General features: G+C 42.2%; 1 protein-coding gene across 8 annotated transcripts in view; it reads left to right on the top strand.

The window, feature by feature from the left end:
- The window catches only part of sdk2a (sidekick cell adhesion molecule 2a), an 89134-nt gene that overhangs the window by 39692 nt on the left and 36624 nt on the right, over positions 1 to 12818 (top strand). For all 8 annotated transcript variants that reach the window (XR_004948329.1, XR_004948328.1, XM_024271668.2 and 5 more), the window contains exon 2: positions 11442 to 11601. Coding sequence is in view for 6 of the 8 variants with exons in the window: in XM_024271668.2 (XP_024127436.1) it covers positions 11442 to 11601 (160 nt within the window). In the remaining 2 variants the exon portion in view is untranslated. The remainder of the gene's footprint in view (positions 1 to 11441; positions 11602 to 12818) is intronic.

Below are 12818 nucleotides of genomic sequence, written 5' to 3'. Positions count from 1 at the left end.
CTTATTATCCAAAAGGAGAAGTAATAAATAAAACTGATGATTTATTAATATCCAGAGTTTAAATACACAGCATTATATGTATGAAAGCACATTACTTGCCGTGGCACGGTAAGTTAAAGTGCTTCGAATAAAATCCTTAAGTGCCTACAGGCATTTCAAAACGGCAGCCGATCTCTGAGCCGTATCTCCTCGGTGTCTCACTAATGGAACTGATGTAAATATGTTCATTTGCGAATCTTCCCTCCAATTTAGTTCTGCTCATGGTGTAGATAAAGATTATCCAGGGATTATGAGGTCTGGAAAAAAGGGCTTTTTGATGTGTATTTATGCATGGCTTATAGATGTAGTAATATGGATTTAGTTGTCATCATGGGTGGAAAATATGAAAAAAAAAAAAAAAAGTACAACTCACTTTTACCTCCCCGTTTGGCTCTCTGTCAGGTTTTCATTTAGTGATATTCATTTAGAAAAGTGGAAATTCAACAGACGTTTATGATGCAAATCACAAGCTATAATTCTGTGTGGTGTGAAGGGCCGCATTAAGCCTTCAAATCCATCATGCCTTTGCTTGAGCGCCTGTAGCATTATGCCATATCTGCTTGATCAACCATGCACATTTAAGTGTGAGATTGCAGCCAGCAAACGGTCAATCCCCGCACTTTGTGTATCCTTAGAGGAGGAAGAAGTTCAGTGAACACAAAGTTTTGAGTCTGTATTTCAATAACACAGAGAGGGGAGAGAAAAGCTTTCTGAATACCCGATCAAGCATGGTGTTCCAATTTTTTTATTTCATGTAACATCTGATGATAACCTGCAGGATATACACGACTTAGAATATGAAGACTGACACTTTCTTTTGGAATAAAAGAGCAAAATCTGGGCAAACTTTGTGATTTTTATTTTTCCAATGCAAACCTTCAGTTTGGGAGGAACACAGTGAATTTTGGGGCTGTGATTATCCAAACTGTAAGAAAGCAAGTCGCTCTGTCATTGCAGCAACACAGGAATAACAACTCAGAGTTATAATTAGAAAAGCATCATCAGCCTCATATATTAGATAGCATTGTTGGCAACATTCTCCAAGCTTTAGTTGTGTTGCAAGCATTACAAGGACTATTTATTAAGGACTCTGGTTTTTCATAAGGCAGGGTACAATTTGTAGATCAAAATGCTCCAATCTTTTCAAGTGGAAAAGCTTGTTCCATTAATCATAAGGTGAACAGATGACAGCATTTGGAAATAAGAAGAGTAATTAGGCATTCAAAGACTCGATATTGTGTGTGTGACAAATATATAATAACATTTATGGAGAAATATTCCACTTTGTTATCCTAAGTTGAACACTTACTCAATCAGAGCAGAGAGAAGAGAAATACACATCTTTTATCTACCAGTGTGGCAAGTCAGAATTAGCATCTCATCATTATTCAGTATTTTCCCTCTCAAGCATGCATAATTTTATAGTATTCACATAGGACGCTATTATACCCACCCGGTTTGAACAAGTGGTGTTTCTCGCACCAAAACCATCTTAAAGAATCATGTGAAGAGAGGAAAACAATTAGCTTCTGTGGATTAGAATTTCTCCAGCTTTGTTCAAGTTGCATGCTTCTCACTCAGCCCCCGTTACTCTATCTGATAATTGAGTCTGCAATGTGGTGTGAAATCATGTAAGAACCAGCCAAACGCTACCATTAGCATAATGTCAGGGCGCTCAGATCTTTGTCTGCCTGGTGGCGGACTATCTTCACACAGTGCTACGGAGCTTTCTCCCTTCTTTCACCCTCCCTTGTGCGTGTGCACTTCAGAGGCATTACGGCGGCGAGCAAAGATGTGTGGGTGTCTAACAGGTTAGGCGTGTGGCCTGGAAGGATAGTGGCAGCTTTGAGGTTGCTTCTGAAGAAAGTTGTGGTGAAGCTGTCACATCTCCACAAAGCCCAACTCGGTGCATTTGCAGGGATGATGGAGGAAAATAGCGGTCTTGAGCCTTTCCTTTAATGTGACGGAGAGGGTCAGCAATATGACTAGCTCTATTGTGTCAGCTCTCACTCCACAGAGGTCTCTATTAGGAACAGGAACTCTCTGCTCTCACAGGCAGCCTTGTTCACAAAGGTGTTGTTGCTACTTCTCTTCAGCCGCATGCGAAAAAGTTGTTTCCTCCTCCGTGCATTCTTCGTCTCCCTGTCGTGGATCACCTTTAAGTCCACGAAAGCCTTTTTTTTTTCTTATTTCTTACAGATAATTGAATCTTTGTAATCTGTCTGAGAAACCTCTGACGTGCTTTCACTCTGGGAAATGAAGTTCCTTGTCTTCTTTAAGAAAAAAGGTAAATAAAACATGGCAACTCTGATTGCGGTTCACGCTTTGGCCAAACAGAATGAACCGTCGGGACTGACAGCTCCCGTGGACGCAGTAAAAGGAGGTAGTCATTCATTTTTCTGTCACTTGCTCCATACCATTTGCATTTACTGCCAGCCTCTTCCCCTCATTTGACACCCATGCACTTTGCCACACAGCTAGGAATCACAATTGCCAACTATTTCACAAGTGTATATTACAGTGGCAGGCACTGTGACACATCGCACTTTGCAAAGCACTATTTACTTGCTCTTTGCATGTCTTGTATATATATTCAATAGCCCAAAGGGATGAGTTGAGCAGAAACGCATGGATGCGACATGATAATGTGGAATACTTAGCCTGATGATATTTCAGAGCCTCAACGCTGAAATGGGTAAAGATGCTTCTGAACAAAAACAACTTTATCTGTCCAACCATGTGTAAAATTAGGATTAAATTAGTCAAATAAAGCCTCAGATGAACTACAACGCATAATACCTCTATTTATAATTTACTGAAATAAATCTGAGCCTAGAGGCAGACTTATTGTGTGAAAAATGAATAGAAATTTGCAACTTCTTTATTCTTTTATTTTAGTACCGCAGTGGGGAGCTGTACAGCACAGTCAAGGGTTGTTTGTTTTAAAGATGGTTTCACATTTTGTCAAAATGTTATATATTTTTAAAGTGCCTCCACTACCTCACAGGGACTTAATAACACATTTCATTTAGTTGCTTCCCCCTTTGAAGGTGAAGTTATTTGCCTTTGTGCTTCTGAAGCCGATTTCTTTGGCTGAAATTATGAGGATCGAGTGTTTTAGTTTGTCAAGTTTATTTATTAAATGTTTAGTTTCTGTCACCAAGCCTGGTGTCCTGCTTTTTGGATCCTACACCACCAGTTTGACGATATGACCTGACCATTTTGGACCCAACAGAAGAATTTTGCTGTGGTTGCTCTGCCACCACTGCGGTTCATACCACGCCACATAAAGGTTCTTTGGAGCCGTGTTCATGTCATGCCAGATCCTTCCATCCATTCCTGGAGGGATTACCAGGACCATATTTAAAGTCTCCTGTTCCTGTATAGTGGATCCGCTCCTCTTCACATTTGTGTTCCTCAGAAGGGTAGCAGGGTGTCCCAATTCATATTTCCTGTCCATAAAGATCCCCCTTGGCCATGTTTTCTGTCCCAAAGGAGGATCCCCGGGTCTGCTCCCCTTCATGTTTCCTGTCCCTGGGGAGAGTTATTGGGACTGTTCCTCTTTGGGCCTGAGGAGGGTCACTCATCTTCTCTCGTCTGTTCCTGAGGAGGTTCATCAGTGCCATTTTTCCCTTTCCCTGTCTCTGAGGATGGTTGCCATTCATCCCCCTTGTTCATGTTTTTTGCCCCAGAGGAGGTTGACCGGGGCTGCTCCTCTTCATGCTTCTTGTCCCTGAGTATATTTATTGGGGCTGCTCCTCTGCAGGTCTGTTCCTGTGGAGGGAATCTCCATGTAACTTCTCAGTGCTACAGGAACTTGAACTTTTTTCTAGTTTTGTTTTTGCCCTGGGTCTCCTCCTTCAGAGTGTTAGGGCATCTGGAATCTGCCCTTTTGGGGAGTGGTACTGTGAGGATTGTGTGTTTTATTTTCTTATTTATTCATTAAATATTTAGCTTCTGTCAGCAAGCCTGGTCTTCAACATTTTGGGTCCTTCACCACTAGTTCCTGACAAAAATCTTACACAGAAAAACTGGTTTCTTTTATCGTGTGTGCTGGCAACGCATTCTCACTCCCAACTCGTAATATTCTGAGGTTTTAAGTGTCCCCAACCTTGCAGAAAATGCAGAAAAGTGACACGGAGGGGGCCCACACCACACATCCATATATGACAAGTTGGGAGTGAGAATGTGTAGGTTCTGGTGGTGGACAGCTTGATTCTAAGAAAACTGAATGTAACCTGGTTACTTATGCACATAATTGTGTTGAAAAATAAATTGTCAAAACTAGCCCAAATTATAATCTTTCCACCCCTATGCTAGACAGTTGTTAAAAAGAGCATGTAATGTTAATAATGTTGAATGAAAGTGTCCTTTACTGTATATGAAATTTAACAAAGCAAAAGACACAAAGTTAAGATGTACAGCCAAAGTGATGGTAAATATATCATCTATTATTGTTCATGTAGGCCTGCAATAAATCAAATTTTAGAGCTGATAAAAACAGATCATTTTTCATTATGTCTCAATATTAAAACTGCAGAAAAATAAATTTGTTTCAACATCTTTTATGCTAATGATTGGGAAATAAAACAAAGCCAAAGCAGATTGTTTTATGCGTATCAAACAGATACATCTTGAGCTGTCTAATAGCTACATCTTCACAGAGCGATCCACAGCTCCCAAGATGGGCTGGCAGAACAGCTTTGCAGGTGCATCTGATTATTTCCATCTCAACGCGTGTGAAATATTGTTTCCCTCACCATACCATCCACTAATTAGGATCTAATTATCCAGGCTAGTGTAAACAATCGCTGCAGATGGCATTACGCACAGTATTAACTCTAATGACCCAGGGCCTTGTGGAATTCACATTTAAATGTGTTTGTTTATTTTATTTATTTATTCCATTTGTCTTTGCCCTACTTTCCAAATCCACTTGGGCCTATTTTCAATCCTCTCGTGCCTGGAGAAAAAGCCACTTGGCACTCCTCCTCCTATATTTCATTTGCTACTGTATTTCTTTAACCTGCTGTCATTTATATGTGGAGGTGGATTTATTTCCTCCTTCTTTCCTCCCTCACTTGGCACCTCTGTACTGAAAAAGACAAGATCTGGCATCCAACCTTCACATCTTTCCCTACATTGAATAAGCTGCCTGTCACAGGGTGTTGAAGTAACACTTTGATGTCCAGACCGACATCAGGTTCATTTCTTATGTTTTACTTATAGGACCTCTCCAAGTTCTGACCTCTTACCAAGAATCATTTTTCATGTATATTCTGTTCCCAGAAAGTAAGAAAAAAGCCTGATCTGTTGATGGTGATAAAACATTCACAGCTCAGTGCTGCTCCAAGACATAAATCTTACTCATGTGACAAAGTCTGACAAAAATCCCTTCTTTATCCTGCTCAAAGCTAGTCTTTGACCACTCCAGACGCAACTTTCTCGCATTTAGTCACAGTTGCTCAGCTGTGGTTTTGTTGCCGCTCATCGTACAAGGCTGAGCTGACTGGAGACTGGATGCTGCAGAGGGCGTGTAATGGTTGCTGTGGGTGTGCGAGGTCTCATTAATTGAGGCCGGGCCTTGTGCCTGTGCTCCACAGCGTGCTGCGCTCTCTGCCAGTAGCTGGACTCGCTAATTAGGCTCCTGGATATCACAGACACGTCCCTTGGTGCGGCATACAATATACTGCTGCTGCTGAGAAGAATGAGAGAGTAGGACTACAAGATAGAGGATACATACTAAAGAGTGGCACAAAGAGAGGGCTCAGAGGGAAGCGACATGGAGAGTAAAAGTGTGCAAAATGAGATGACAGCTGATGAGAGGGTTTGGAGTGAGTATGTGAAAACTACTTTGCTGGGAGAGACCATGGCTGCAAAGTAAGAGAGAAGATGCTCAACATGGAAAAGGAAGTGGGTTTGAAGCAGCAAAGTGGAGGTGAAGGAAAACTGTGAGGCAAACCAGGAAGAATTCCAAACAGAAAGATATGTGTGCGACTGTGAATTTGTCCAGGCCGCCTCCTGCTGGACTGTGTGTCCAGATAATTCAATCTGCTGCCCATTGAGTTGCCTCCAGCTCTGTCTTTAGTCCTAATTAAATCTACATTTGTTGGCTGGATTCTACAGTAGTGCTTCTAATTGTGCTGCTGCAGCCTCACATAGACACGCAGGCACACCTTCACAAGCCCTGCAGCAAGTGGGATCCCAGACATGTCACCACGCTACATTACACCTCAATTAATCTCATCAATTACACATCAATTAACCTGTGGCAGCCCACTAAACACAGACGAGATGCCTCTGACCCAAGGACTTATTCTGCAACATCGAAGCAGCATCAAAAAGAAAAACATCTTTAACGACTTAACATAAAACTCCAAAGTCTTTTTTCATTTACTACTGTCAGCTCAGAGCGTGACGTCTATATTGCCACAGCAGACACAAAAGATCTCTTGTTGCCGATCCTAAATGGTGAAGAATTATGATTTGCATAAAAGCTATAAATACAGCAGGAGTACTGCTGGGATGCATCAAACTGGGATGGATGGGCACTCACAAACAGTGCGCAGATGCTGATCCATGGGCCATTTCTATAACTGAATGTAGGGCTGCGCGGAGGTTCTCCATCTCCCTTCCCTGTCTTTCAGCCAGGCCTGCTTGTTTGGCTTCTTCTCTAATGTGTTACTTCACCTTGCCGGCTGTATCTGGAGGACACCCCGTCTCTCTTCTCTGTTTCCTGGCACCTCAGTCCCTCATATCACCCTGACTCTCCATCATTTCTCAATCTCTCCTTCTTTTTAACCATTAAACCTTGCATTTCTCCCACCATCTGTTTCACTGTCACTCTCTTTTCCTCTTCTCTGTCTTCCACTGTTGGCTCCCTTTTCTAATCCCTCCTTTCATGTCGGCTTGCTTTCTTACTCACCTAAGAGATGGAGTGTAAATCGTTACCTGCTGTCACGGTGACAGCAGCTTCTGATCAGCCTGACCTTCAGAAATGACTGTTTTCACAGGTGTAGATATATATTCCATGTGTTTGTTTTCTTTTTGTCTTAATATCTCTCTTCAAATGGGTTAATGCTTCTCCCCAGCATTCACATTTCAACTTTTCCTGCAGAAAGATGCAAAATAATGACACAATATTCAGCAAGCGTGGTCGAATGCATTCCTGATAAAGGAAGAGTTTCTTTCACTTCCTTTTACTCTCTTCCTACCTCCTTTCAATCTCACACTTTCACAAGTCCATTATTAGGGCAAGGTCACTCCCATGACAGTTGCATAACCCCCATCAGAAGGAACAACCGTGACCCATCTGACATGGTAAAGACCAACTAGAGGAGCTAAATGACAGCTCTAAATTTCCCCGGGTGACGTGATGGGTTGTGGGGTGCATCTGATCGATTGGGAGGGGAACTTATGTGCGTAGAAAAAGAGGTGTAGAAAAATGGCCGGCTGTGAAGATGGACGAGGCTGGTTAACGGGAGACACCCAAAGGTTTCGACGAGCGAGTCCTCACTGTTCACTTTTTTTGCTGAGTCTCAGCGCCGCCGTGCCAAACAGGACAAGGCTACAAAGGCTTGCATGCAGTTGCTTGAGGATTAAACAGCGAGCAGGAAGATCTCCCTGCTGCTGGAATGAAGCTGAGGTTAGGAGGTGAGCCACAAAATAAGCAAATGCAAAAAATACCAGACAAAAGCTGAATGTGAACACCGTCTGTGTGATTGCTTGCCAGCATGGTGCAACAGGGAGCACAATGGGCTTTGGTATATAAAGCTGCCCCGGTGCCTGTAGTCTTTGTCTCACAGCCATTAAAATTCTGCGCATGCAGCAGGGGACCCGACTGGAGTTGTGCCACCATTCAACCTCAGCTGTCAGGTTAGAATAAGGTGTTTTTATATCTGTGGTGAATGGGATGTGGTGCTGGAGATTGGCTGTTGGGGGCAGATGCTTAGCACAGCAGCCGCATTAACAGCCCTCCCCAGTCCTCGTGTGCCAGTTTAGGTCTTCCACGAATCTGCAGCCTCCCTTTATCTCTGGTCATAGTGCTGCAGGAGCTTCTTGTCCAGGATTGCAGCTTTCCACCTGGATGCAAAAGCTGCCGTGCAGCTGCCAGACCTTTAACTGCCTCCATATTCTTCATTGAAATGAAGAACACAGCCTCTCTCCCCAACCACTCTTCTCTGCCTCTCTTCCTCCCTTTCGCTGTCTATCCTAGAATAATGTTCCCTTGATCCAGTGCAACCACCCTGCTGTAATGTCAGAAACAAGTGTTCTGTAGTGAGGATGCATGTTCTCTTCTATCACAGGGACACAAAGGCCTGAATTCATGTACAAGCAGACATAGCCGACTCCTTTGGCAGTGACAGGTCAGCGTAGCAGCTGAACTTTGTACAGCCAGATAATGCGTAATTATGTCTGAGTTCACAGCTACAAATAAAAACATAGACATCTGTGTTTGCTCTTGTTTTGTTTCAGCAGTAGGCTGTTGAGACATCCTACTTCACCATTGACTGTATAAGAGTTTTGGTTTAGTACCCATCCCAAGTCAAATTAAGTAGTACTGAACATTTAACAGAACTTGTTGTTGTTCTGATGTGGTGTAGAGCTGCTCAAAGAGACACAGTGTGCTGTGCTGCCAACTAGTGGTCGGATGTTTGGGTGGAAAGCAAAAGGAAGACACTGAATGTCGCTCATGAATAATGAAAAAATATTGTCATGTCAACATTTTAAATCGATTCAAGTATCACTAAAAGAAATATTGTGATATATCGCCAAATTGATTCCCCCTACACCCCTGCTTTGAATGTTTGACTTGAGACAACCTACTTCTTTTAGGGCACCTGATTGGTCAGTTTATAACTCGTGAAAAAATAGTAAGAGCATGTTAGAACTAAAGGTAACAGAGCAAGAAGGGTTATTCTGACTGATACAATGACTGAGTGAAAGCTGGTTATTTTTCTATAGAAGTCAATGGGATTTTTGGGCACTTTCTATTTGGAACGCAAGGGAGAAGGGGTCACTCAGTCCAGTTCTCATATACAGTCAATGTACTGTGCTCTTACCTTTCCCTGCCCCTCTCTGTTATTCTGCTCACCTGGCAGGTGTGGCCTAATTACCTTGATTGGCCCCTTTTGGGGATATAAGCCAGAAGAGTCATGATCCAGGGAGTTTGGTTCTGTGCTTGTTTTTGTGTCATTTCCCTTTGTCCTCTGCCACCACATATTGCTGGGTTTTGTTTTTTCAGATTTGGGTTTGGAATTATTTATTTATTTATTTAGTTTAGACTTGATTAGACAGCCTGCTGCTTCACTCCCACCGTCAGTTTGACTAGGTTGACTGTTTCACTGTCTTATTTCATGTTTGACTAAGGTTTCTATCCCCTTTCCTTTTTTATTTCTTATTTTGTCTGTTTTGGGCTTTTATTATAATTGGTTTCATTTCCTACTGCTTTTATATATATATAATCGTCTTCCACAAACTTTCTGGTGACCTATGTGTCCCGTTTTGGTGCCTGTCTGGACCAGAACAAAGGCACTAATTGTATTTGAGTCATTACACTACAAAAAAAAAAAATGTCTTCACTGATCATCGATACCAGCTGTTTCTATACCCGACTTTTGTTTAGAATCTGTCTTCTTTTCTAGGTAAAAACATTGACTCTCCTCTTGTTTCATCCGGCATTCTTCCTGCATATACACTTAGCTCTAAATATGAAAGTGGTCTGTAGCGTTAAAGATAAGATTCCAGACATTTATCATCAAGTTTCATTTGAATGGGTCATTTGAGGCTGAAAGGAATTTGATCACATGAGCAGAACCACAGCAGATAACCGCAGTGGTGATTACAGGGAATTCAATTCGCTGCACCACAATATCACATCAGTAAGTTTGGGTTATGTGTTTTTCTTGCTTCAGACGATCAATGTGGGAGGTAAAGTTTTGCATGGCCAGGTCTGTAATGTTAGCTAGTTGATGGAGCAGCTCTGCTAAGTGCTCATAGCCACCCAACCCTCGATTCAGCTGGAAGTGGCGGGCCTTTGCCCGTGGATATGTTATTGCTTTGGAATCGTAGTGCACGTGCGCGTGCAGACATCTGAGCGTACAATGGCATGTGTTACAAATAAAAGCTCCTCCCTGGGAAGGGTCGTGGCTGGGGTAAATAAGGATGCAAGAGCAGAAGTGTGAGCGTTGTCGCTAGGAAAACAAAACAAAGAAAAAGACAAGACAGACATTGATGTAATAATGGCTGTTTTTGCCCTCTTATGATTCATGTGATTGAAAAGGGAATAGGCTGCAGATAGGCAGTCTAAGAGATGACAGGTATGCGAGTTCTGTTAAATATGTTTGTACTCTGCTCGCATGACCGCCTTTGGGAAATACAGGGGTCCACAGTCATTCTTTTATTTACAGTTTCAATCAGGTTCAATTTTCTGTGTCCCCTTGCCTGCTCGGTGAGGCTGCCCTTACATTCACCCAATTCCACCACACCATCCTCTGCATCTGCTCTCATAAATCTCGAGTATGAACTTTTATATGGGTGTGGGGAACAGGAGAGGCACCGCGGAGCAGTCGTGAAGGTGAGTCAACTGGTGTGGCGGACTTGGAACCGGGGTGCTACGACTTACCGCAACTATTAATACAGACTTTAATTAGCCCTACACAAACACTGGCACAATTGGCTCAGTGTCGCCCACGGCTGGTGAGGCAGACAGATCAATAGATCCGATCATGCCTTTTTCATCAGCTCAAATGAAAGCACTTTGTCTCGGAACTCAGCCCTGGACTCTGCGCATCACCTTAAAGGCTCTCTGTGGCTGCACTGGCTGTGTGCAGCGTTGCAGATGGGGCCTTTATAATCTGGATGCATTAGAGAACTATAAAGATAAATGAAGGGAGGCAAAGAGCATAACTCATGCTGTCAGAGAAGGGGGTTTAAGATGGGGAAAGTTTGCATTTTCTAAACCAACCTCACCTCTGCTACCTCCCATGGCTTCAGAGGTTTTTATCTAAATGGCTTGCATTCTATATATATTTTTATTGCTTTATTTTTCTCAATTTGCTTCCTCTCTTCTTGCTTTAGCCCCTCTCAATCTTAGTGTTCTTTAGAAAAAAAAGCTATTTTTTTGCACTTTGGTGCTATAGACTTGCTCATTTAAACCGTTTTAGCACAAATTGCTCTTTTTACTTCTTTGAAAGCAGCTTGAAATGAGTTATTTATTCTTTGTCCTTCAAGCATTTCTTTCATGTTGGTCTTCAAGTTCCCAAAACACAAAATGTCTGGAGCTATTGTTTTCTGCTAACAGGTGATATTTTATTGTGAAATTCTCTCATGAGTCACAAAAATGAGGCATTTTCCTCTTTTTACTCATTATGATGACTCCATTCATCTTCTCTTCCTTGTAGATGATGTCCCTCCTTATTTTAAGATGGAGCCCCCACAGACTCAGGTCCACCTGGAGGGAAACCGCCTGGTCCTCACCTGCATGGCTGAAGGCAGCTGGCCCCTGGAATTCAAATGGATCTACAACGGTACCGAGCTGACGCGGTTCTCATTGGAATACAGGTGAGGAATGTGACATTGCAGGAGGGAGCTGATTGTATTGTCATCTCTTTTATTCATCAGCTGTAATTATCTCACTACAGGCAGACGTTTTAACAGCATTTAATTGCAAATAATAGTACAATTGCTCATTTTTATTCATACGTGGGGCTCATTTTCATGGATTTATTCCGCTCTGATTTGGCTGCATTTCTCCCCTGAAAGCTAACAGGGAGAGTTAAGGGAGTTTTAAACTGACTCTGACTTGTATCTCACACTGTATTAAGCATTCAGGGAAGGTGTGAGCACGTCGCAAGCTTTTCCTTTCCAGTAGGGTAGTTTTAGCACCTTTTACTGCTTAAAATTCCATTCCAATCATCTTTTGATGTATTGTAAAAGTGTTCCCAGTGGTCTTTCAATTATGATTATGTCATTTTTAGGCAAAATCCAAAAACCTGTGTTGTTTTCTTGGACATAGTTTCTGTAGAGCAAAGGATTTAATCAGGAATCCCTCCCTCCTCCTCCATTACCCATCATCCATTTCTTTACATGTCTTGCTGCTATCTTACAGTTCCTCACAACAACATAGCATTACTGGAGTAATAAAAATGGCGAGCAATGCACAGTTTTGAGCCACATGCCAGCTGAGATGAGGAAAATGTACATGGATCTATTTGTCTGTAAGTGGATGAATTAGAAATAGAGCGGAACAGGGAGCTTGTGGCCCACCAAATGTTGCACCTACGTCACAGTTACTAGCTTTTCCCAACTGCAGTTTACGTCTGCTCCTGATTCAAAACAATTTGGAATACTTAGAAACCCAATTTAAAGCTTAATTTTCTTTATATATGTTCTCCATCATCAGAAAAATGTCACATGTTAAAAACACCAAAAACACAATTTTCATTGGAGTGGTTCTTTAAAGAGGCCAGGTTTTCTTTAGCCTTTCAGAATAAACTATATCCACATTTCTGATCATATATTACCCTTGGAACCCCCCCAAAAATATGAAAGAAATATTTGTTATTTTTGAGAGTTTTGTCCTACCTGGTAGTAAAAGCAACTCGATTCCTGAGGCGCCGCCAACCTAGAGTTGGCTTTACGCTTCTCCCAGGCAAATAAACAACATCCAAACTTTGTCAAAGATGGATCCACATACCAGACATCTGCCTTTAGTAGCCCTGGCCTTCACCACACTGATTCACAACACAAATACACCTGGCGTCTGCACGACTGTGCCC

Source organism: Oryzias melastigma, linkage group LG8 (assembly GCF_002922805.2).
Source record: "Oryzias melastigma strain HK-1 linkage group LG8, ASM292280v2, whole genome shotgun sequence".
NCBI lineage: Eukaryota > Metazoa > Chordata > Actinopteri > Beloniformes > Adrianichthyidae > Oryzias > Oryzias melastigma.
The sequence above is the reverse complement of the archived record's forward strand: the minus strand, read 5'-3'. Positions and strand labels throughout refer to the sequence as shown.